Raw genomic sequence first — 27,310 nt, forward strand, 5'->3', positions numbered from 1 at the left:
CGGCATCTCTTTGGACTTGTGGGGGAAACCGGAGCATCCGGAGAAAACCCACGCCAACACGGCACAGAAATGCCAAATGACCCAGCCGGGGCTCGAACTAACGACCTTCTTACTATGAGGCGACGGTGATAACCATTGAGCCACCATGCCATCCTTCCTAAATTGATCAAATTTAAAAATCCCCCTTGGCTTTATATTCAAAACACAGACATTCTGCCTCCTACATGACATGCCTATATTGGCAATCTAAGATATACATCCTATAGACTTTCAACTTTATTTCAGACATGTAAAAATAAATAAATAACTACAATTAATAAAGAGCAAAAGGCTTTCACGCTGAATATAAATCAAGAGTGACGTTCGAAATATAGAGCCGTCAGAAATGAGTGACAGTGCATGTGGCCCTCGTAGCTTTGTAAATTGAATGCACAGCTCTGGCTGTTTGATCAGATCACACACTGTTACGAATCTTCACACATCTTCAAAATCAGCTTCAGAACATCAGCAGGTGCTTGAACCTCACAACAAATCAATGCAAGTCCTAGAAGACGGCTTTTTTTCTCGGTAAACTTTCACAGCGTGGGTGATGTTCAGATGTGTCATCCTTGATGCTGCTTCTTTCGCACCTGATTCTCATGCAAATAACGTAATAAAAAGACAGATATTGGCATGACAGACACAAATGTCTAGCCATTACTATGTGAAATTAAAATTAATTAGTGTACAATACCACTGCTGCATTATTAAAGGGCACATATTATGCAAAATCACTTTTATAAGGGGGTTTATATGCAGTTGTGTGTCAACTGTGTGCGAACATAGCCAGCATATATAGTTAAACATGAATTTATTCTGGGCGAGTGGCGCAGTAGGTAGTGCTGTCGCCTCACAGCAAGAAGGTCGCTGGTTTAAACCTCGGTTTAGTTGGGGTTTCTGTGTGGAGTTTGCATGTTCTCCCTGTCTTTGCGTGAGTTTCCTCCGGGTGCTCTGGTTTCCCCCACAGTCCAAAGACATGCGGTACAGGTGAATTGGGTAGGCTAACTTGTCCGTAGTGTATGAGTGTGTGTGTGGATGGGCATCCGCTGCGTAACAACTTACTGGATAATTTGGCGGTTCATTCCACTGTGGTGACCCTGGATTAATAAAGGGACTGAGCCGACAAGAAAATGAATAAATAAATGAATTAATGAATAATGAATGAATAAATTGATGAATTTATTTTTTTCTTTTTTTATTATTCTTTTTTTATTATTATTTTTATTTAATTTTGTTTTTAATTAATTAATTAATTAATTCAGTTTTTTTTATAACCACACTTAAATAAAAACAGTCTGCAGAAACACTTTGATTGATATTCTGGGCCATGTTATATGTGCCATTATAGGCCATGTTATACACTCAGTGCAATAAAGTCCAAGATGTGTTTGGTGCAATTTGTTGCTATTTTCAGACCGGCGCAACCCTAATTTCCATGTTTTGCGCCATGTTGTTTTCAATAGCAAATCCATTTGTGCCACATATGTGGATACATGCCGGTCTAGAATGGAGGTGTGTTAAAGTGCATTGTTATTTTGATGAACTGAAATGGATTGCGCCATTGACTAACTAAAAGCTGCTTCAAAGTCCAGAGCAGCGCATGTAGTTATGTGCCTATGCAGGTCCAAACACTTACACATTGCTTACACACAGAATATTCAGCGATACACAAATATCCTTACAGATAAAAAAAAAGAATTAAAATGTTACAAAAATGATTATTTTCTACATAAATATAAAGACTACATGCCTTCTTCATCTCGGGGGCCTTTTTTCTAGTGATGGAAAGTTCAGATCATTTTACTGACTCGGATCTTTGAGTCTCGTTCATCAAGATGAACGAATCTTTTTTCGAGTCATTTCGTTCATTTGGTTTAATTTGCCAAAATAATAAAATGTTACGAATTGCTTCCAAACACGTCTACAACTAACCCAAATGTTGACTGCACGACAAATATGTCATGAACGACCCATCACTACTTTTTTCAGTTCAATCATGACAATTTGCATTAGAGTAATAATATTATTATTCATAGTTATATTATTTATTATATGCACATTTAAATTAGTTTGAATAAAAACTAGTTTAGATTTGTCCACCTGTCGAGTTTTGGACCATATGGGGCATAAGAATAGGACGTGTGTTTGATGTAACTCAGCTTTTTGACCGCACTTTGTTATTATTGTTCATTTATTCGTTTGCTGGATATTAGAACTGAATTTAGAAACCGTTTTAAAGCACTTCTTTCCGCTTAACAAACTAAATTAAATATGTAGGCTGATGAATGTCTTCGGTGGAGTGCGTACAACACCGTTTTCTTACTCCATGAAAGTAAAGGAGTAAAGTAAAGAGTAAAGGTAAAGAGAAAGTAAAGATGCAGATGCTCTGTTTGACTGTTTTCCCGCTAGTGAAGCGTTTAGTTTTGTGGGCCACTTTTGGCAAATATTTGGCACAGTAAACTCTGGCTAATGCAGCCGTTAGCCTATAGTGGCCCAGAGAAGATATGGAAAATGTGGGCCGAATCTGGGCCAGTATAAAAGCAACCTGTGGCCCAGAATAGGGTCAGCTCTGGTTCGTTCAGTTATCTTAAAACATAAGTAGGCCACTTGGTGAATATTTGGCACAGTAAGGTATGGCTAATGTGGATTTGAGCCTATAGTTGCCGAGAGAAGATATGGCAAATGTGGGCCGAATCTGGGCCAGAATAAAAGCAACCTGTGGCCTAGAATAGGGTCAGCTCTGGTTCGTTTGGTAAAATTCTGGCTGATATGTGATATTGCTTTGGCTTAATTGTGGCCCAGATCTGGCCAACAGGAGCGGACTGCCCAAGTGCCATCATTCCATGCTGTATGTGGGCCAGATCTAAGTGTCTATTGTGGGCCGGATTTGAGCCACATGAATTGTGTGAAAAAAAAACTATGGTAGTCAATGGTTAGATGTTTCCAACATTTTTCAAAATATCTTCTTTTGTGTTCAACGGAAGAAACTACATCAGGTTTGGACCAGGTGAAGGATGAGTAAATGACAGCAGCATTTTCATTTTTTAGGTGAACTATCCCTTTAAGAACTGTGCATTTCATAACTTAATAGGGGAACCAAGAATGCTTCCTAAGGCACAGGTGTCAAATCCAGTTCCTGGAGGGCTGCAGCTCTACACAGTTAAGATTTAACCAAATCTAAAGTCTTCAGATTTTAAATCAAATCTTCAAGTCTTGTTTGAAACCCACAGGTAAGTGTGTTGAAGCAGGGTTGAAACTAAACTGTGTAGAGCTGCGGCCCTCCAGCATCTGAGTTTGACACCCCTGCTGTACAGCAAAAACACTCTTAGAGATCCCTACCGTTTTAGAATGTATTGCCCATTTGCACAACACTACTATATCAAGCACTCCATCTTATACGTAATGTTTGATTATTATAATTAGTGGTGATTACCTGTCTACTGCTATGGCAACCAGGGTGAAGACAGAAGCAGACACGGACATGCCCTGAACCAGGTTACTCATAGTGCAGGTGATCTGGCTAAAAGGCCAACCTGTGGAGAAATCAAGCTGAAATATAATTGCAGTACAGTCATTTGAATATAATACACTTTTATATTGAGTGTTATAAAATTATTTCAGGTCCTAAAAAGATAAAAACCTTTCAACAGAGATCTGCTACGAATTTTTTTTCAGAATGTGTCCCGTTTAATTTGATGTTTTCTGAGCAAAAAAAAATGACTTTTGTATATTTTTAGCATGATTTACAGATTATGTAAACTATTATATCATTAAGTGTAACAATAAACATTATTATACTTATTTTAGAACAAAAATATCATATATAAAATATCATTGACAAAAAATTACATTTCAACATGGTCATCAAAATGGAGTGGGATGAAGCACAAGCTAATTATTTTCCCACCCTATTACCACATACTTCCTTCCTCTATTACTTAAATGGCAAACAGCCATTAATTGAAATTTCATCATAGCTTTCTCATTTTATCCTTTTTCAATCACCTTCATGATTATATTCCTTTAATAATAAATATTTATACAACTTTTTAAATTGATTAATATCCTGACATTTGTTGAGAGTCTGATCTAGACTGTTCCATAATTTCACATCACAGAAATTCATTCATTCATTTTCTTGTTGGTTTAGTCCCTTTATTAATCCGGGGTCGCCACAGCGGAATGAACCGCCAACTTATCCAGCAAACTTTTACGCAGCGGATGCCCTTCCAGCCGCAACCCATCTCTGGGAAAACACCACATACAGACAGACACAAACTTTTTAAAGTTGTCCTTGTTTACAACCTCCTAAAATGTATTTCTTCTCTCAGATTATATCCTCCTTGTCTTTTTTCCAAAACCTTTTGTTTGCATGTTGTAAGTAATTTATTCCTAGCTTTAAACATAAATTGTGCTGTTTTAAATTTAACCAAATCAATGAACTTGAGCATCTTTAATGTAAAAAATAAAGGTTAATTAAAAACCTACAGTATCTATCTATCCTTCCATCCATCCATCCATGACAAATCCCTCATTGTCTATGTTTGTCAAGTTGCCATATCTTCTATGAAGCTCATCACCTCACACAATTGATGAAATATTTAAATATGAAAGCATTTTTTGATACAATCTGGCAACACATGTTATATGGTTATGCTGTTGATTCTGTGCAGGTGGTACAGTAGATGCGGGATTTTAATGGTGGTGGTAGCAACACAAGTAGTAGTAGACCATATTTATCATTCATTCATTTTCTTTTCGGCTTAGTCCCTTTATTAATCCGGGGTCACCACAGCGGAATGAACCGCCAATTTATCCAGCACGTTTTTACAAAGCGGATGCCCTTCCAGCCGCAACCCATCTCTGGGAAACACCCACGCATGCTCATTCACACTCATACACTACGGACAATTTAGCCTAGCTAATTCACCTGTACCGCATGTCTTTGGACACCCACAGGAACGCAGGGAGAACATGCAAACTCCACACAGAAACGCCAACTGACCCAGCCGAGGCTCGAACCAGTAACGTTCTTGCTGTGAGGCAACAGCACTACCTACTTTGCCACTGCATCGCCGACCAAATATATATTAATATATAATATATGATGCCTTAAGTTTGTGTGAAGTCAACATTTACAATGTTTAAATTGTTAGCGCACATTGCTATTCTTTAGAGGAACAATTAATCTATGTCAATTATTAATTGACTAAAAAAATGTTTGTTTCTGTAATCTTCAATCAAAGTCTGAGCATTTGCTTCCGTGTTTGGAGTGGGCGGTCCTTCTCTAATGATGTCAGTTCGACACTTTAGCCACAAAAGTTCTTAGCCACACCTCTCTTATCGTTGGTGTGCTATGGGGGAATGATACGCAAAAAGAAAGCCCTGCCCCCTACTTTATATTCCGGTTCATTTGTCAGTCTTTATACCTTCATCTTTGTGTCTTTGCTTCCAGTCAAAGATTGTAATGCCCCTCATAACTGTCTTTTGTAATATTCAATATGGGAAAAAAAACTAGTGCTATATCTGTTTTGATATAATTTAAAAGTGTGTGCTGTGTATATATTATTATTATTGTTATTATATATTATATTATTTGTATTATTTATATTTAGATATAAAATATGTGTCTATATGATACAGATGATATATAAATTAAAATTTCTATGTAACAAAATTGTTTTGTATAACTTTGTTTCTATGTAATACACTAACCGGCCACTTTATTAGGTACACCAGTCCAACTGCTCGTTAATGCAAATTTACTTGGCAGCAACTCAATAGATTTAGGCATGTAGACATGGTCGAGACGATCTGCTGCAGTTCAAACCGATTTCAGAAACTGCTGATATGCTGGGATTTTCATGCACAACCATTTCCAGGGTTTACAGAGAATGGTCAGAAAAAGAAAAAAAAATCCAGACTCCAGAGAGTGGCAGTTCTTTGGGCGCAAATGCCTTGTTGATGCTAGAGGTCAGAGGAGAATGGCCAGACTGGTTCCAGCTGATAGAAAGGCAACAAGAACTCAAATAACCACTCTTTACAACTGAGCTCTGCAGAAGTGCATCTCTGAACACACATTACACCCAACCTTGAGGCGGATGGGCTACAGCAGCAGAAGACCACATCGGGTGCCACTCCTGTCAGCTTTAAGGAGTAAAGTAGTTCTGAAGGCAAAAGTGGGTCCAACCTGGTACTAGTAAGGTGTACCTAATAAAGTGGCCGGCGAGTGTATATACTGTGTAATAAACACTCATATATGATGTGACTTTTATTTTGGATATAATTAATCACAATTAATTTTTGCCTAGTATAAAGCACAGCTATGATCACAATGTTGATAGTGATGAATATAAAAATGAAGATGGCAATGATATTTACAGTACTGATGATGACAATGATGAAGCACTGACCTGAGATGAGGCTGTCAATCAGTGTGGTGGGCACGCAGAAAATGCCCACCAGCAGGTCGCTGACGGCCAGGTTGAGGATGAAGAGATTAGTGACGGAGCGCATGTTTCTGTTCCTGATGACCACCAGACAGACCAGCCCGTTGCCCACCACACACAGCAGCAACACCAGCAGATACGAGAGGATGTAGCTGACCGCCATCCCCGCCGAGTGGATGTAATACGGCAACAGTGTGCAGTTTTGCCAGCTCAGGTTGGCAGCAGAGTGGTTGAGGGTCATTGTGTCCATCTCGGATCTTGAAAATAAAAATGATTTGAACAAGCATTGCTCAATGGATAGATATGAAAATTCAAAATCTCACAATATATTTATGATGACTGACAATCTGATTCACTCCACCACACGACAAAGAGTTACAAATAGTTGATATGTTAATTGATTTATTGATGAACATATTTGATTTGATCAGGGATTGCTTAAACAAATAATATGTAAATTAAATCCCTCACAGTTTATTGACTATACGATTCATTCAAATGCCTACACCGCACCACAAAGACATATTTAATCAATTTTTCTTTAGTCAGATAGTTGATTGAATAATGGGTTTATTGCTGAAAATATTTAATCAATTATTCTTTAGTCAAATAGTTTATAAATGATTTATTGATATTTTTTATAAATTTTTCTTTAGTCATATAGTTGATTTATTGATTACAATTTTTTTTACCAATTATTACTTAGTCATATAGTTAATTTTTTAATTAATTTATTGATTAAATATTTAATCAAACATTCTTTAGACGAATAGTTGATTTAATAATTGATTTTTTGATAAAAGATTTAATCAATTATTCTTTAGTCAAATAGTTGATTTATTGATGAAAATAGTTGATCAATTATTATTTACTCATATAGTTTTGATAAAGAATTTATTGATAAAAATATTTAATCAATTATTCTTTTGTCAAATTGTTGATTTGATTATTGATAAAAATATTTAATCAATTATTTTTAGTCAAATAGGTGATTGGATATAGCATTTATTGATAAAATATTTAATCAATTATTCTTTAGTCAAATAGTTGATTGTATATAGCATTTATCGATAAAATATTTAATCAATTATACTTTAGTCCAGGGGTCACCAAACTTGTTCCTGGAGGGCCGGTGTCCTGCAGATTTTAGCTCCAACCCTAATCAAACACACCTGAACAAGCTAATCAAGGTTTGACAAGGTATACTTGAAACACCCATTCAGGTCTGATGAAGCAAGTTGGAGCTAAACCCTGCAGGGACACCGGCCCTCCAGGACCGAGATTGGTGACCCCTGCTTTAGTCAATAGTTGATTTATTGACAAAATATTTAATCAATTATTCTTTAGTCAAATAGTTGGTTTAATAATTGATTTATTAATAAAATATTTAATCAATCATTCTTTAGTCAAATAGTTGATTTATTAATTAATTTATTGATTAAATATTTAATCAAACATTCTTTAGTCGAATAGTTGATTTAATAATTGATTTAGTGCTAGAATAATTAATCAATTATTCTTTGGTCAAATAGTTGATTTAATAGTTGATAAAATTTCAAGTGGTGGAATGAAAAGCAGAGATTTAATTTAATTTAATATTTAGTAATTATATTCATGAGTTATTCAATACCTTAGGATTTAATATCAACACAACACAAATCGTTGTGCATGCGATCGAGGAATATTCAAAGCATAAACTTAAATCAGATTAGCTCCACTATAATCATTTCAGGAAAATATTTAATCATTTATTCTTTAGTCAAATAGTTTATTTGATAAGTGATTTAATGATGATTTTTTTTTTTATAAATGAATGAAAAGTCCTTAATCAATAGCTGATTTATTGATGAAAATATTTAATCAATCATTCTTTAGTCAATAGTTGATTTGATAATAATTTATTAATGACAATATTTAATCAATTCTTCTTTAGTCAATAGTTGATTTATTGATTAAAATATTCAATCAATTATTCTTTAGTCAAATAATTCTAACAGTAAGAACTGTTTGACCTACTGATGAAAATGCACTGGTTTTAACTGGTGGAATAAAGAGTGGAGATTTATATTAATACCATTAATTATTCATTCATTAGTCTATAGGATTCAATATCAACACAACACAAATCATGAATCAATGTTTTATACAGTCCTGCACGCAATAGAGGAATATTAAAACTATAAGCTTAAACTAATTTTTTCAGTAAAATATTTAATTAATTGTTCTTTAGTCAAACTTTAATAACATGAGCTGTTTGATTTGTTGATTTATTGAAATGTGATGGTTTCAACTGGTGGAATGAGAAGCAGAGATTTATATTAATTTAAAACGAATGATCATATCAATGAATTATTCAATAGTTTAGGATTTAATATCAACAACCCAAATCCGTAATCAATATTTTATACAGTCCTGCATGCAATGGATAAATATTCAAAGTATGCATTGATCAGATAAGCTCTATAATCATTTCAGTAAAATATTTAATCATTTATTCTTTAGTCAAATTATTCTAACAGTAAGAATTGTTTGACCCATTGATGAAAATGCACTGGTTTTAACTGGTGAGATGAGAAGCAAAGATTTATATTAATTTACCATTAATTATTAATTAGTTTAGGATTTCATATCAACACAGCACAAATCAAGTCTTAATGTTTTATACAGTCCTGCATGCAATCGAGGATTATTCAAAGTATAACTTAAGCTATTATTTCAGTAAAATACAAATTTAATTAATTAATTAATATTTAGTCAAATAATTATAACATATGATTTATTATTGAAAATGTGATGGGTTCAACTGTTGAAATGAGAAGCAGAGACTATAGTTTAGGACTTTATGCAGAGCTTCAGCCCTGCATGCAATTCAAAAATATTCAAAGCATAAACTTTAGTCAGTTTTACTAATAATTTCGGGAAAATATTTAATCAATTATTGTTTAGTCAAATCATTCTAGCAGTATGAATTATTATGAAAATGTCATGATCTATACTGGTGGAATGAGAAGCAGAGATTTATATTAAATTACCATTAATTATTCATTAGTTTTGGACTGAATATCAACACAGCACAAATCAAGACTCAATGCTCTATACAGCCTTCATGCAATCCAAAAATATCCAAAGCATACATTTTAATCAGATTAGCTGATAATTATCGGTAAAATTTTGAATCAATTATTGTTTAGTCAAATCATTCTAACAGTTTGAATTAAAATGCTGGATTCAACTGGTGGAATGAGAAGCACTTTTTATTATTAATTTACCATTAATTATCCATTAGTTTAAGAATTAATATCTACACAACACAAATCAATGTTTCATACAGTCGTGCATGCAATCGATGAATATTCATAGTATAAACTTTAATCAAATAAGCTCTACAACAGTGCATAATCATGTCAGTATTTATAAAGTGCATCGAATCCATCAAACAGCACAACCGGGGGCAGATAACATCACCTGAAAGACATCTCTAACAGCAGTCAAAAAGAGAATATACGATGCTCACCTGTTGCTTCCGTGTAATATATCCACTCGGATGAGGAGCGCGCTCTGCTGTTCTTGCTTTGGCTGCAATGCGCAACTGTCGCTTTGGCTCCGTAGTAAAGCACAATGAAGTCGAACCGTGCACGCGACCAGATTCCACTAGTGATGCGCCTGTCAGAGATGAACGTCAACGGAGCCTGACGTCAGTGGAGTTTTCACCACCCGTGACGTAACATTGCCTATTGAATCACTTATCAGTATAGTTCGGCTACTCTGTAAAATATCTGTACATTTCCACACTGTGAAAAACAACAGTCGACTTTATCAAACAAAATAAGTGTAGTTAACTCAAAATTTACTGAAAGATAAGTTAAGTATACTCATTTGAAAAGAGTAAACTCAGTAAACTTAACTTAAATGGTATGTACAAAGTCATTTAGATCAAATGGTTAGTGGCGCCCTCAGAAAATTTTCTTGGTGGCCAGAAGAGGCAACACCAAATCTTGGGGTGGCACGCACGCACGCACGCACACACACACACACACACACACACACACACACACACACACAAAATTAACTCAGTGTAATGTTATATTTTTGTTTCTGGTAAATGAAATAACGTGCTTTTAATTAATTACATACTCTTGAAATATTGCAATTTATTCCTAAAAAATCTATAAATTGTAATTCAATATAATAAAGTGAAATAATCAATATTTAATTTAAAAACCCTTTTCATATAAATGAAGTTTCAGTTATTTTCACATACTTTTATTGTACAGCATACAATATATGCCATGTCTAAAATTAATAAGGACAAAAGAATTAATAAGACAAACAAATGAACAAACACACACACACACACAATCACTATAAAGACTCTATTAATATAGTTTATCCATATTCCCTTTTTAGCCACAATATTAGTAATGCAGCTTCTTCTATTGATGATGTACCTTAAGGTAAATATTAATTTGCCATTGCTGTCTATTGAAGGAGTGTGCGGGTTGTCAACGAGGATTGGGGAGGGGGAGTGAATCAGCTTTGTCAGTGGCACCAATCAATTCACAATAATTTATTCAATCATTCATTTTCTTTTCGGCCTAGTCCCTTTGTTAATCTGGGGTCGCCACAGCGGAATGAACCGCCAACTTATCCAGCATATGTTTTATGCAGCGGATGCCCTTTCAGCTGCAACTCATTACTGGGAAACACCCATACACACTCATTCACACATACTACGGACAATTTAGCTTACCCAATTCTCCTGTACCGCATGTCTTTGGACTGGGGGAAACCAGATCACCGGGAAGAAACCCATGCGAACGCAGGGAGAACATGCAAACTTCACACAGAAACACCAACTGACCCAGTCGAGGATCAAACCAGCGACTTTCTTGCTGTGAGGCGACAACACTACCTACTGCGCCACCACATCACCCTCACAATGATTTAGTGGATGCTATTTGTAAAAATCAACAACTCTCCCTTATGTTTGGCATGGTGCTGGCCAAGAGAGTGATTCTGATGGAGTGGAAATCCACGACATCTCCAAATGTTTTTAAATGGTTAGCTGAAATGGTTTCTGCCCTCAAGTTGGAAAGGTTACGTTTATCTAGATTTGGCAAACAGAAGTTGTATGACAAAATATTGGGCCCCTTCCTTAGATGGACAGTTTAATAATGTTTCTGTAATCATTTTTTTCTGGTAATTTTTTTTTTCCTTCCCTCCATTTCCTTTTTACATGTCATTCTATTTTGTTTCTTATTCCATCAGTCTGGCTGAATTTTTTTAAAAAAAAATTTATTTTGATGGTGCTGTATAAATGCTGTATTGCTTGCTAGTGTTTTAGTGCATGTTCTAGTTAGTATCAGGTAATTACACCGAGATAAGTTTGTTAACATATATACATGATTTACACTATTTGATGTTGTGTTTTCACAAAAACTTCTATAAATAAAGTTAAAAAAAGGACTTTTATTGACATTTTAATAGTTTGAAATTATATATTGTCTGGGTTGGTGTATGTTGGTATAATACTATACAAAAGCCTAGTAATAAGCTAACAGTACATTTTCTGTACAGCTCTATTTCTAAGTAAATTATTTCTTGCTCAACAGATTTTTTTTTTTTTTACTGTGTAAATTCTTGGAAATAAAAAGTGTTGCTGCTGAACTTTTTAATATGTGCTTTTAATAACAGTCTTTAATGGCAATTAACTTTTAATAAGAGTTGTTAAATGGCATTAACCGTTCCATGATAAAGCATTAACATCCATGAAACAAAAAGTTAGGTGGGGGGAAAGGTCATTTAAATAAATAAAATGTTCTTTCTGTTGTGCAGCTCTGCACAAGACGTTTGGCCAAATTAAATTAAATTCAGCTTTATTTGTATAGCGCTTTAACAATGTAGATTGTGTCAAAGCAGCTTCACATAAATGGTCATAGTAACTGGAACAGTGTAGTTCAGTTTTTAGTGTTTAAGTTCAGTTCAGTTTAGCTCAGTTCAGTGTGATTTAATCATTATTGAGAGTTCAAACACTGAAGAGCAAATTCATCGATGTGTAGCTCTACCTATCCTGAACCATGCGAGGCAGTGGCGACAGCGGAGAGGGTAAAAAAACTTCACCTGATGGGAGTGAAGAAAAAAAACCTTGAGGGAACCAGACTCAGTTGGGCACGACCATTTTAATTTCTCCGCTGGCCAAAAGTCTTGTGCAGAGCTTCAGTCACCGTGGTGGGCTGGAAGATGGCCTCAGCGAAGACTCGTATGTCCCTGGAGCGTCGCTGGAATCAGTCTCATGTTCTCCACTTCCCATGATCATCAGCGCAGCAGCAGCTCAGGATATGGCCTGGTCCCGGATTTGAGAAAGGGTCGTGCCCATCTGAGCCTGGTTTCTCTGAAGGTTTTTTTTTTCTTCACTTTCGCCAATCGGTGAAGTTTTTTCCTCGCCGCTGTCGCCACTGGCTTGCATAGTTCGGGATCTGTAGAGTTGTGCATTGATGGATTTGCTCTTCAGTGTTTGGATTCTCAGTATTGATTATTAAACCACACTGAACTGAACTAAACTGAACTTAAACTCTGAAAACTGAACGACACTGTTTACATTTACTATGATCTTTTATGTGAAGCTGCTTTGATACAATCTACACTGTAAAAGCGCTATACAAATAAAGCTGAATTGAATTGAATATTTGGGAATAAAAGTGGTCTAAAGCAGGGGTCACCAATCTCGGTCCTGAAGGGCCGGTGTCCCTACAGGGTTTAGCTCCAACTTGCCTCAACACACCTGCCTGGATGTTTCAAATATACATAGTAAGACCCTGATTAGCTTGTTCAGGTGTGTTTGATTAGGGTTAGAGCTAAAATCTGAAGAAAACCGGCCCTCCAGGAATAAATTTGGTGACCCCTGTTCTAAAGGGAAGCAAGGATGCAGCACGGTGGCTCAGTGGTTAGCACGGTCCCCTCACAGCAAGAAGGTCGCTGGTTCGAGTCCCAGCTGGGTCAGTTGGTATTTCTGTGTGGAGTTTGCATGTTCTCCCTGTGCTGGTGTGGGTTTCCTCTGGGTGCTCCGGTTTCCCCCACAGTCTAAACACTTATATAAAAACACTTATATATAAAATTCTGAGATAAGTGACCTCCAGGCGATGACATGTGCCTAATACTCATGAAACCGTCTAAAGCAGACATTTACCCTGACATTGAAATAATTGTTGGCTGTTTAACAGTATTTAGTTTCATTAATTAATTACTTTTTATTCCAGTGTATTATGTTTTGGCTAAGCACACAGTTATGTTCATTAAATATTATTTCCTATTCTATGTTAACTGTATGAAATTAAATAAAGGTGCTGTACAAACAAAAAGATGTTGGTAACCAAATCGTTTTGGGGGTTATAACATTCTGTTATTATTTGTTAAAAGTTAATTTGTATTAATTTCTACGTTGAATTAAAAAAAGGTTTGAATTTCTAACGTGCAAAAGATATAGCCCTTTTCACAGTAATTTGCTGTAATCGTGCTACCTGCCGTAATTTCACAATAAAATTATGAATACAACATATTACTGTGAATTTTTCAGTTAAATACTGTGAAGGGATACTAATGTAATTTACTGTGAAAAATTACAGTAACTTGTTGTGAAAACCTGGAAATTTTTTACAGTGCATGCTTTAACAACCACATCAAAATATCCTGATATGGCATCAAAGCTTTTAAGTACGATGGCTTTGGGAACCCAGACTCGTCTGGAAAGGGAACTGTAGACCAATCCAGCTAAGCCCACCTCCCCGGTCCAGGTGAACACGAAGAAATGAATATAAACATTGACGTGCAAATCTCCAAAATACTAACCTCTATAACAACAGAAATTGGCACAATAATGCATGCTGAAATAAAAAAATGCCATCTGACCCAGCCGAGGCTCAAACCAGCGACCTTCTTGCTTTGAGGTGATCGCACCACCGTGACGCCATTATATTTAATAATGCAAATAAAATTATTCTGTTCATCAAAGCGGCATTTATTAAATGAAAAAAATTTTTTAAATTTGTTAAATACTTATTTATTAATTATATATTTATTACTTATTGCATGTAGTTTAAAATGAAATTAATACTTTAGTCATTATTGCTTTCATTACTATTACCATTAATAACAATAATAATTTATAATAATAAAAATTATAATTAATTAGTGACGCAGTGGTGCAGTTGGTAATGCTGTTGCCTTACAGCAAGAAGGTCGCTGGTTCGAGCCTCGGCTGGGTCAGCTGGCGTTTCTGTGTGGAGTTTGCATGTTCTCCCTGCGTTCGCGTGGGTTTCCTGCGTGTGCTTCAGTTTCAGTTACAGGTGAATTGGGTAGGCTAAATTGTCTGTTGTGTATGACTGTGTGTGGATGTTTCCCAAAGATGGGTTGTGGCTGGAAGGGCATCCGCTGTGTAAAAATATGCTGGATAAGTTGGTGGTTCATTCCGCTGTGGCGACCCCGTATTAATGAAGGGACAAAGCCGAAAAGAAAATGAATGATGAATATTAATTAAAATTAGAGTAATGTCTGAAGGATCGTGTGACTCTGAAGACTGGAGTAATGAAGCTGAAAATTCATCATTAAATCACTGGAATACATGATTAAATTATATTATAAACTACGTTTAAAAAGTTTTTTTTTAGTGCAATAACATGTCTCAATTTTCCAGTTTGCACTGTATTTTAGATTAAACAAATGCAGCCTTGGTGAGCAGGAGAAGCTTATTTTAAAACATTTGAAAGTCCTGCTAACCCCAAACTTTTGACCGGTAGTGTATATACAGACACACACAAACATTGTTTTGAATCGAATTTATCCAGGACAATATTCAGTTCAGACCCAAACGAAATGAATGCATGTTTCTGATTCATTAAAGAGAACCAACATCATACAGTACATTCTCCTTTTGTACTACTGAATACAGCATTTCTTTTACGAATGATCATAATTTAATGATGTTTTCCCCAAGTAAACAGTCATGAATTAATAAAAGTCACCACAAAGTGGCAGTAGAGAAGAAAAATACCCTCATCAAAAGGTCCATTCTGAGAAAGAGAGAAAAACAAAGAGAAAGAGAGAGAGAGAGAGAGAGAGAGAGAGAGAGAGTTAAACTGTTTTCCAAAAAAGTATCCATGTGCCTCCCTCTCTTTATTCCAGATGAACCCCAGTTTTCATGCAAGACCCAAACACCACCAGACCGAGTCCAATGATTTGCTGAAGTTTTCAAACTAACCCAAGTGCACACACACACACACACACACATGTGAGGGCCTGAAACACATCTGCAGCAGTATATTAGAGTTATCTGACTGAGGACTGGAGCTCCAGACTCCAGCCTGGATGGATCAGTGGCTCCAGAGGACATCGTCTCTATTAAAGCTGAGGCTGTTTTTGCATTGACTTGTGCAAGGGTTGCAATTACCAAACTGGAATAATGTCCTTGGAGTGGAGCGGAGGCTTGTTTGTGATGCTCATCCTGAGGCTCAGCTGTTGTGCTGGACAGAGCTATGAACGCTGGGAAGCCGGATCCTCGTGCTACGGAGGCTTTGACCTCTACTTTGTGCTGGACAAGTGAGTTTCTTCTTTTATTTCTATAAGAGTGTTTGATGAAGAGAAGACGATGAAAGAGATGCACCAGCCAGGATTAGGGGAGCATCATTACAGCAAATCATATGTAGGATATGGGGTTTGCATGCATACATATTGATGGAGGGATGCATCTGCAGCCTAAAGCACTTTGAAATGGTTCATTTGCCTTTCATTTATAATCTGCAGAGCATCTCAAAGGGTAGTCTCCATGTATAAACATGGCAATTTTAAAGAAACCTTGAAAAGATAACTCACTTGCTATTTAAGTACAGCCGAAGGCAAAATTATCAGCGATCCTCTCAGATTTTATTATTATTTTAAAAAAATTTTCAAGTGCAAGAACATTTTCACAGTATTTCCTATAATATCTATTTTTAATTTATTATTTTTTAAAAGTTTGGCTGGAATAAATACAGTTTAATTAATTTATTTTAATTATAATTTTAAAGCTCAATATTATATTAAGACATAAATTTCCCCAACATTGCCTACAAAACAAACCACTGTTGTCCAATGACTTGCCTACTTTTTCCTAATCAACCTTCAGTAGTTAAGACTTTAAGCTGAATACTACCCTGCTAAAAAAATCCAGCTTAAACCAGCCTAGGCTGGTTGGCTGGTTTTAGCTGGTCGACCAGCCTGGTTTTAGAGGGGTTTTGGCCATTTCTAGCCTGGTCTTAGCTGGTCAGGCTGGAAAATGACCAGCCAAATCCAGCTAAAACCAGCTTGACCAGCCTGGTTTAAGCTGGATATAGCTGGTTTTGGCTGGACTCCCAGCTTGGCTAGGCTGGTCAAGCTGGTTTTAGCTGGTCATCTCCCAGCCTGACCAGCTAAGACCAGGCTGGAAATGGCTGGAAACCAGCCTGGAAGTGGCCAAAACCCCTCTTAAACCAGGCTGGTCGACCAGCTAAAACCAGGCTAGGCTGGTTTAAGCTGGATTTTTCAGCTTGGATAATAACTAGTTAAATATTATGTACTGTAATCATGGCAAAGACAAATTAGTAAAACTAGTGTGCTTAAAAAAGTTCTCTCTGTTAAACAGCACTTAAAAGAAGTTAAACACCACAAAACAGGCTAATAATTCAGCCTTAAAGGCTGTAAGGAGACTGCAGCTCTCCAATTGCGTTTTTAATAGCTATGAGCTGGCATATGGAACCATTTACCATAAAAATAGTGAGTATGAAGACAACAACCCACCTCCAGAAAACAGAAAGAGCTTGGCAAACACATAAAGAAAAGGAAAAAAAACAAGGTATTGATGAAGGAGAGGTTGTCTAATTCGTGATTATTATATTGCCTTCCCCATACTGTTGTCGCTTTATTCATTCTTTGGGTTTTAGTATATTCTGTAATCAAAAGAGAGATTTGAATAGGAAAACCTTGAGGATTGATGAAGGTGTGTGCGGTGTTTGGGTTTCTGGTCTGTCGAACCTGTTCACCAGCAGGGCCAGATGTGCCAGAGCCTCAGCACCGAGTTCAGATCTGAGCACAGATGATATGGAGATGAGAAAGAGATCAGGGGGAGGGAGAGACGCATAATCTATGCCATTGTTTAGTCATTTTGCATTTAAAGGCACACAATAAAGCAGATTTTAAAACAAAACTCAAGCTTTTCTTGTGGAAACAAGCTCATTTTAGGCGACATGGTGGCGCAGTGAGTAGCGCGATCACCTCACGGCAAGTAGGTCGCTCGTTTGAGCCCCGGCTGGGTCATTTGGCATTTCTATGTGGAGTTTGCATGTTCTCCCCATGTTGGCGTAGGTTTCCCCCACAGTCCAATGACATGCGGTATAGGTAAACTGAATAACCTAAATTTGCCGTAGTGTGTGTGAATGAGTGTGTTTGAATGTTTCCCAGAGCTGGGTTGCAGCTGAAAGAACATCCGCTGTGTAAAACATTTGCTGGATAAGTTGGCGGTTCATTCCACTGTGGTGACCCCTGATAAATAAAGATACTAAGCTGAAGGAAAATGAATAATAAGCTTATTTTATGTCACCTTCAAAATATTTATGACATTTAAATACATTCATCTGATCTCCGGGTCTGGCACTTTTAGCTTAGCTTAGCATAAATCATTGAATCGGATTAGACTATTAGCATTTCTCAAAAAATATTAAAGAGAGTTTTGATCATTTTAATATTTAAAGATTGACACTTCTGAAGGTACATCGTGTACTAACGCACCATTCACACGAGGCTTCAGCGTCAACGATTGACAAAGGGATTGTCTGAAGACGAGGTTGCATCGTAGCAGCGTCAGCCAATGAAATTAGTCAGCAGTAGGCCCCTGTCTGAGCTGGTGTATTTACATACAGCGATCTGATTGGCTAACGCTTCCCAATTTGAAGTCCCAATTTCTGCAGCGAGCAACGTGTGTGAAGCGGCGCCCACGAATCCACAAAGCAGTTTGGCAATGCCTGACATTACCCATTCAAAGTGAATGGCAATCGTTGAAGCTGACGCCCCGTGTGAATGGAAGTTGCTATTTTCTAGGTCGATATGTCCATGAACTATACTCTTAGTCTGGCGTAATAGTCAAGGAAATTTGTTGATGTATTACGCAGTCTGTGAAAATAGCAACATAGGCTCATTCGGAAAATGTAGCCCTATATATATTTCTGGAGATCACGAATTATGTAGCCAGAAGTACATATGGCTGCATTTTGTCTTTAAAATGAATGCTATGGGTCGCTATGAAGCCGTTCCTTTTCGTGCTTACCAGCTGACCGCGTACGGCTTTTCCGCTGTAACCAGTTTGCCCGGTAGCTTACCAGGTACATCGGAGGATTTCAGACACAATGAGGAGTTGACCACAATGACGGTATTCAAGACTGGCAGTTCCAAAAAGCAGGTCAGACAAAAACAAAAGCAAAATAATCAAATAAATAACAGGGTGAGAATGTGGTAAAATCTAAAAACGTGGTAAAAATCCGTCTTTTCAAGATTGCTTTTTAAAACTGTCAGTTGGGTTAGAAAAGTGGGTCAGCACTGGTCAATCTGTGCTTTTGAAAACACTGTTGGTTGGGTTCAGGGAAGGAGGAGGGTGGGTCAGTTAATCCTTCATTCGACAGCGGCCTCTGATGAATTTACGTGAGAACAGCAGGCGCGAACGGCACGCGCGAGAGAAATCTGAGATCTTAAAAAGCACACACAGCGGCCTCTGGTAGATTCCTGAAAACAAAAACTGCAAAAAAAAAAAAAAAAAAAAAAAAAAAAAAAGCGTACCTCCTGGAATGTATTTGGCACTCTCCAGAAATCTATATAGGGGTACATTTTCAGAATGAGCCTGGGTTGGAAAATAGTCCCCAGTAGATATATGAGGCATTTATAAAGGTTAATTCTCCATCAGTTTTAGTACATTATGCAACTATACAAAAGACCTAAGCTTTAAATAGTACAATTATTGGCGTCACTGTGGCGCAGTGAGAAGCACATTCGCCAGCTGGAAGGGCATCCACATATGCTGGATTAGTTGGCGGTTCATTCCGCTGTGGCGACCCCAGATTAATAAAGGGACTAAGCTGAAAAGAAACTGAATGAGTAAAATTATTAAAACTGATTTTAGCGAGATGCTAACGGTCTAATCTGATTAAATGATTTATGCTAGGCTAAGCTAAAAAAGGCTCCCACCAGACCCAGAAATTGACTCAATGTATTTTATAAATGCTAAAACTCAGCTGTTTAACTCTAGGGAAGTTGTAAAAGGAACCTATTTCCAAAAAAAGTGGAGTGTTTCTTTAAAAACACAAACCTGTGATGACTTTAGAGCGCATTAAGCAAATTAAATATACACGCATTTCTTTGCATTCTTCTTTGGTGGCAGAATAAAAGAATGCTTTTATTATGCAGGACAACAGCCTCGATTATGAACAGTCTTTTCAGTGATGGTTAAAGGTTCTTGTCTGATGAGGTCATAGCGAAGAGTTGGCTCACAATGCAAGTTTCATTTTCCTGTTGGAAGCAGATTGCATGAACAGAGCTGATCTGTCTGGCGTTGTCAGATTTCTTTCTCAGAATATCACAATTACCCCACTTAAAGCCCTGACAAAGTGCACACTGTTATAATCGGGACATTTTGTCAAACGCAAAAGCGGAATTACTATGAATAACATGTTTTTCATGTCTAAATCTAGGCAATTTCATAGATGTAGGAGAAATGATTAGCAATATTAAACTTGAGTAAATGAAGTAGGGGCGAAGCAGTGGTGCAGTAGGTAGTGCTGTCACCTTACAGCAAGAAGGTTGCTGATTGGAGCCTCGGCTGGGTCAGTTGGCATTTGCGTGTGGAGTTTGCATGTTCTCCCTGCGATCAAGTGGGTTTCCTCCAGGTGCTCTTGTTTCCCCCACAGTCCAAAGATATGCTGCACAGGTGAATTGGGTAGGCTAAATTGTCCGTAGTGTATGAGTGTGAATGCGTGTTTATGGGAGAGTGGGTCTGGATGCAGATCTGGTGCAGTGCAATCTGAGCTGCATCCAATGCTTGCTAATGGGCTCACCTAACCCCACCCCTAACCCTACCTGTCACAGTGACGTCACTCACTCCATTGTGTGCATTGTGTTTGACATTGCATCGCTGAGTGATGCAATCTCAGCTTGCATCTGTGGCGACCCCAGATTAATAAAGGGACTACGCTGAAAAGAAACTGAATGAATGAATAATTAAATTAGAATGGCAGAATTTCTTTTGTAAAATACTCCAAACATTATTTTGTTTACAATTGTGATTTTATTTATTTAATTTTTGTGGGTTAGTGGGTCAAAAATAATAAGCCCCATTTTGGACTTTCCATTAAATTACATTTAAAGTCAGTGAAATCAAAATTTACAATGTTTACTTTTGCTAGGATTGTGCATTGTTAATCTTTAGATGAACGATTAGCTTGTGGGGGAAAAAACGGTTTTGATATTCTTAACCACGTCTAGGGCTGTGCAATTAATTGAAATTGAATCGCATTGCGATTTGAAACATTGCAAATAGGTGAGGCAGTGGCGCAGTAGGTAGTGCTGTCGCCTCAGCAAGAAGGTCGCTGGTTCGAACCTCGGCTCAGTTGGAATTTCTATGTGGAGTTTGCATGTTCTCCCTGCCTTTGCGTGGGTTTCCTCCGGGTGCTCCGGTTTCCCCCACAGTCCAAAGACATGCGGTACAGGTGAATTGGGTAGACTAAATTGTCCGTAGTGTGTGTGTGTGTGTGTGTGTGTGTGTGTGTGTGTGTGTGTGTGTGAATGTTTGTGTGGATGTTTCCCAGTGATGGGTTGCGGCTGGAAGGGCATCCGCTGCGTAAAAACTTGCTGGATAAATTGGAGGTTAATTCCGCTGTGGCGACCCCGGATTAAAAAAGGGACTAAGCCAACAAGAGAATGAATGAATGAAATGAATAAACATTGCAAATAGCTCATCGCAAGAGACTGTGATATGAAATATCAGCCTGATCTCACGATAAAACTTTGAATAGAGGTTGGAGTTAGTTCATATCTTTTCAGTTCTTTTTTTATCTAACACTCACACTGCATTTTAGCAGTAAGAAGCTACGATACAGTTTATTGAGCTGAAGCTTGACTACAAAATTAAATCGGAATCGCAACATCTGTAAAAAAAAAAAAATCGTAATTAGATATTTTCTCTAAATCGCACAGCCCTAACCACATCCCCTTACCGATAGTTTACTATGAATGTCACGCAGTAAGAAAGCCCCGCCCCCGACTAAATATTCCATATCAGTTGGAAGTGCATCAACACACTGAAATAAAAGTATAATAAAACAAAATAAAAAGTAGCTAATAGTGGGGGAAAATATGTCTTAAGGGGGCTTTTAATATATTGACCTTGAAATAATAATAAACATGTAAAACTTCATTTTTTTCCCAGCCAAACTTAAAGAAATTAGACTTTCTCCAGAAGATTATAGGAAATACTGTAAAAATGTTCCTGCTCTATCACTTAAAAAATATTTGAAAAATAATTAAAATTTGATGGAAGGGCTAACAATTTTGCATTCATCTGTGCATAAATAGCAAGCTGATAAAAAAAAACTGTTCACAAAAATCAATATCTTTTCAGGGCTCCTTTAAAAATTGCTTGTTTATACAGGAGCCGACCCTTTGAGATGCTCTGCAGATTATAAATGAAATTAAACATTCCTTTAAGTTCTTTAGGCTGCAGATGTATCTCTTCATCAATATGGATGCCTGCAAACTCCATATTTCATACATGATTTGCTGTATGCGAGATTGTAATGATGCACCCCTATTGCTGGCTGGTTTATCTATTTTCTGGTTCATATCTTCCTCTCTTCATTACACCATAGACACGAAGCAACATAAATTTAGCTAAAAACAACATACATATTCTGAACGTTATTTATTTATACACTGTAAAACCCAACAGTCAACTTTACTAAATGAAATGAGTGTAGTTAACTTCAAAATTGACTGAAAGGTAATGCTACTCATTTGAAAAGAGTTTTGAACTCAGTGTTGAAGGTAATGAGTTAATTAAATGTCTCATTATTTTAACTTAAATGGTGTAAGTTCACAGTACTCATATAGGTTAGTTTAACTCAAATTGTTTGTAGCAATTGTTTCCTCAATTGGTTTGAGTTGCCTCAACTCATTAGGTTTTACAGTACTCAGTTGGTTTGAGTTCTCCATTTATTGGGTTTTACTGTGCTCAAATTGCTTACTCAAATGGATTAAGTTCACGGTGCTCATTAGGATTAGCTTTTGAACTTAAATGGTTTGTTGCAATCGGTTTCCTCAAATGGTTTGAGTCACCTCAACTTATTGGGTTTTACAGTAATGAACTTTATTTATTTAAATTTAATTTAAGTTTATTAAAAACTTGTTGGTGACATGAGTAAAACCCAATTGTTTTAAGTATTTTGGCAAGGTTAGGTTTTTATTTTTTAATAAATTTAAGTTAAGATTAATTTCATTAACATTAGGTATGCGCCTGCTTTGTGATTGTTAAATAGACACTTTTAATTGTCATCAGACGATTGTTGTCATTCTTGACAAGATGTTTCTAATATATAAACCATTTAAGACCACATAGGGTGGCATGGTGGCTCAATGGTTAGCACTGTCACCTCACAGCAAGGTTCGAGTCTCGGCTGGGTCAGTGGGCATTTCTGTGCATGTTCTCCCTGTGTGGGCATGGGTTTCCTTTGGGTGCTCCGGTTTCCCCTCTAGTCCAAACACATGTGCTATACAGTAGATGAATTGGGTAAACTAAATTGTCCGTAGTGTATTAGTGTGTGTGTGAATGAGTATGAATGGGTGCAGGGGCGGATTGGCCAGCTGGCACTTCTGGCAAATGCCAGAAGGGCCGGACCATTTTTAAAAGTGGGCCGGTCAGTTATTTTTATTTTTAATTATTTTTATTTCTTAATATGTATTGTTTTTACATGCAGGCAGCTTTTATCTCTTGCAATATGAATAAATATGATGATGATAATAGTAATGATAACAATTATAATTAAATATTAAGCATTTGGCCCAATCGGTGACAGCCGGCTGGTTTTGAGAGGGACCGACCCAATCAAAGGTTACGCAAACGTAATCAAAATCTGGCAAGAATGTCAAACAAACAGTAAGTGCAATATAAGCTAATTGTCAGAGATTGATCATAAAAAAAAAGAAAAAGCAGTGCCGAAAACCTCCAAAGATGCAAAAAAGGGCTCTAAAATCAGCCGCTGAAACATTCGCGAAAGGTTTAAATTGAGCTGCTGCTTCAGAGGACAGTATTGTGGTAGAGGAGGTAAAAAAACAGAAAAAAATACTTCTAAATCATTATAATAAAATATACTAAGTAATTTTGACACCATTCACACTATTTCTGACAGTTTTTAACAGTAACGTACACTGTGTGCTAAACAGTAATCTTAGCGTAGAACTCCCGTACATTTTAAAATCTCATTATCAGCAGATAACTTGGGATTTAGGGTATACAGACCGCTGTATGCTACTGTATTATCAATATAGTCTGACATGCAAAAGAACCTATAGCTATAGCCATAGTATTGTAAGCATTTGTAGTGAACTCTGAATGCATAGTCCTCAAAGTAAAACATTAAATACATGCATAGGTTACAGTATATTTCAATCCTTGAGTAGAGGTGCAGAGAATGACAACGGGTTGTTTTTGTTCCAGTCACATACATTAAATGTTACATATTTTACTGCTTATATTATTTCACCACCTGTACACTAATATTAGTAGTAAATGTGCGTGTCTGTGGGTGGGGGTGTGTCTGTATGGTAATGTGAGCTGGTGTGGGTACAGTGCCAGGGCTGATTTTTGTCCCAGTTCGCCCTTGTATTGGCGTTTCTTAGTACTGGGTTGCAGCTGAAAGGGCATCAGCTGCGTACAACATATGCTGGAATAGTTGGCGGTCCATTCCTCTGTGGGGACATCTGAAATAGAGACTAAGCTGAAGGAAAATGAATGGATGAATCAAGACCACAAAAACAGTCTGGTCTGGGTGTCAGTTTGGGTCTTGGCTTTCTGTCTCGACGTGACAATTTTAATTTCCGAGGTATTAAACCTGATAATGGACCACAGATTGGCCAGTAGTTGAGCATTTGAAAAATATTCAGAAATCTTCCTGTTTCATCTCATTAAAATGGACAGCCAGCTTTTTGGCCCAACAGGAAACCCTGGAGGCCAAGATCGTCTGGATTCCAGCCTCACACTCACCTCCCTCTTGACAAAATATTACCAAAATATGGATTTTTAACTGAATGAGTTATTATTAATCCCATCAATGGTGTTTTGCTTACTACAATATTCTTCTTTGCATTTCTAGCTTGCTTTCTGGACACTGTATACTGGAAATATCATGACTTTTTTCCTCTGATAGAAGCATCTGCTGAATTCATAAATGCAAATAAATGAGAATTTAAGATGTCCCTATTGTGGTCTGGGTCTCAGACGTCAAAATTCCAGACAAAACCACAACGTATTTCCAAAACATTAAAGGGATAGTTCACCCCAAAATGAAAATTCATTCTCAATTTACTCATCCTGTTTGACTTCCTTTTTGTCTTGTTAAACCCCAATCAGTATACACTACCTGACAAAAGTCTTGTCGTCTAGCCAAGTTTGAGAAAGAACAAATAATAACTTGACTTAGTTGATCACTTGGTATCAGAAGTGGCTTATATGAAAGGCAAAGGCCTCTAGATTACATTTATTTTATCACAATAAAATATTATCATGTCTTGATTTTTAATGATTTCATTAGGACAGTAAGGTCTGACCTTGCTCAGACAAAAGTCTCATCACTGAACAGAAATAATGTCAACCCAAGCTCATTCTGGAAACGTAGCCCCGCGGACGTTTCTGGAGACCGAGATTTACGTGGCCGGAGGTACGTAAAGGCCGCGTTTAGTTTTTTTCGAGCGAACGCTGCAGGGCAGTGTGGCGCCTTTCCGCTCCTCTTCGCGCTTGCCGGCCGACGGCTCGCCTCCGAGTGGAGGGCTTTCCCGATGCAATCAGTTTGTCCGCTTAGCTCACAGCGTTGCGCCGGCGGAGCGGAGGCCCCGGAGGAGGAGGAGCCGACCGCAGGGAGGACGACTAGGATCGAGTCCGGGGAACAGCAGGTTCCGGAAATCAGGTAAGACGAAAAACGGAATCCAAAAAATAAGGTCGAGAACGCGGCGGGATCCGAAAACGCAGTCGAAATCGAAGACGAGGGCTTTTGCTTTTTTTTTTTTTCTGGACGGCTTTTGCAAACCGTCGCTCGGGTTTAGGGAAGGAGGAGGAGGAGGAAGAGGAGGGCGGCCGAGTTGGCCGATCCGGCGGCTTTTCGCGCAAGAACGGCGCAGGCGCGAATGGCGCGCGCTCCCGAGAGGCGCCCGAGACGCGAAAACATCGCGCACATCGGCCTCAAAGAAAGCATTCCTGCAGGACTCCCAGAGTTCATCAAGACTCTTTGGGTTCATCTTCAATGCCTCCTCCTTCATCCTACCCCAGACATGCGCAATATTGTTCATGTCTGATGACAGGGCTGGCCAATCCTGGAGCAGCTTGACCTTCTTGGCTTGCAGGATTATTGATGTGGAGGCTGAAGTATGAGAAGGAGTGCTATCCTGCTGAAGAATTGTCCCTCTCCAGTGGTTTGTAATGTAATGGGCAGCACAATTGTCTTGATACCTCAGGCTGTTGATGTTGCCATCCACTCTGCAGATCTCTCGCACACCCCCATACTGAATGTAACCCCAAACCATAAGTTTTCCTTTACCAAACTTGACTGATTTCTGAGAGAATCTTGGGTCATTGCAGGTTCCAGTAGGTCTTCTGCAGTATTTGTGATGATTTGAATGCAGCTCAACAGATGATTCATCAGAAAAATCTGCCACTTTTCCAAATAATCAACTAGAAGTCAAGTTATTATTTGCTGCTCTTACAACTAAGATCAACAACAAGACTTTTGTCAGGTAGTGTATACTGAAGAAAGCTGAAATCCTGTAACCACTGACTTCCATAGTATTTGTTCCTCATTCTATGAAGGTCAATGGCATTTTCAGCATTCTTCAAAATATCTTCTTTGTGTTGAAGAGCTGAAAGAAACTCCTAAAGGTTTGGAACCACCCACATAGCAAATGTTTTCTGGCCCAGCTCCGGGCCACACAATAACTTTTCCCTGGGCCAAAGTACCACAAAGAATGACGGTCCTGAAGTGGCTTAAAGTCAAGAGCCACACATGGGCCATAACCGGCCCAAATCTCAGCATATTTATCACCCTTAACTGGCTCTAAATTGGGCCAAAACCGGTTTCTGGTACAGATTCTCAGCTATAAGTTTATACTTTACCCAGAAACCCCAAAAACAGAGCCATAATCCAGCCTAATGTTACCTAAACAATGTGAACAATCCCTACACTGATCTGGGCCACACACCTACCATCCACAACTGGCCCAAATGTTTAGACTGCCATGCAAGGCCCACATTCGGCTCACATTATGCATGCTAGTGCCGGCAACACGCCAGCAGTGCCATAATGAGGGCACATTTAGGCCAAGTCCGTTTGCTATGGGCACTTGAGGTTGAGTAAATAGTGAGTAAATTTTATCCGTAAGTGAAGTGTCCCTTTAAATGTGAAATGTCCACAACTCGAGGCTGCTGAAGCATTGGAAAGACAGTGTTTTGAATGAGTGCAGTACATGTGTGTCTTATATTTTAAAGATTGCTCTTGAGTTAAGTCTGAATGGAA

The 27,310-nt window shown here is 37.7% G+C and overlaps 2 protein-coding genes across 4 annotated transcripts in view; one reads left to right on the forward strand and one right to left on the reverse strand.

Annotated features, from left to right (window-relative positions):
* Positions 1 to 27,310, reverse strand: part of npffr1l1 (neuropeptide FF receptor 1 like 1) — a 40,803-nt gene that overhangs the window by 6,237 nt on the left and 7,256 nt on the right. The window contains exons 2-5 of one of the 2 annotated variants that reach the window (XM_009305609.4): positions 17,477 to 17,579; positions 10,003 to 10,219; positions 6,453 to 6,745; positions 3,473 to 3,572 (exon numbers count right to left, since the gene is read on the reverse strand). In XM_009305609.4, coding sequence (XP_009303884.1) covers positions 3,473 to 3,572; positions 6,453 to 6,738 — 386 coding nt within the window. In that variant the 5' untranslated portion in view covers positions 6,739 to 6,745; positions 10,003 to 10,219; positions 17,477 to 17,579. Of the gene's footprint in view, positions 1 to 3,472; positions 3,573 to 6,452; positions 6,746 to 10,002; positions 10,220 to 17,476; positions 17,580 to 27,310 lie in introns of those variants that run through there. The other variant, NM_001171696.1, reaches the window with a different exon arrangement.
* The window catches only part of antxr1b (ANTXR cell adhesion molecule 1b), a 74,681-nt gene continuing 62,974 nt past the window's right edge, over positions 15,604 to 27,310 (forward strand). Inside the window, exon 1 of one of the 2 annotated variants that reach the window (XM_679053.9) lies at positions 15,604 to 16,079. In XM_679053.9, the coding sequence (XP_684145.3) occupies positions 15,943 to 16,079 (137 nt within the window). In that variant the 5' untranslated portion in view covers positions 15,604 to 15,942. The remainder of the gene's footprint in view (positions 16,080 to 27,310) is intronic. The other variant, XM_068224030.2, reaches the window with a different exon arrangement.

Source organism: Danio rerio, chromosome 10, assembly GCF_049306965.1.
Source record: "Danio rerio strain Tuebingen ecotype United States chromosome 10, GRCz12tu, whole genome shotgun sequence".
In the NCBI taxonomy this organism is placed as follows: Eukaryota; Metazoa; Chordata; class Actinopteri; order Cypriniformes; family Danionidae; genus Danio; species Danio rerio.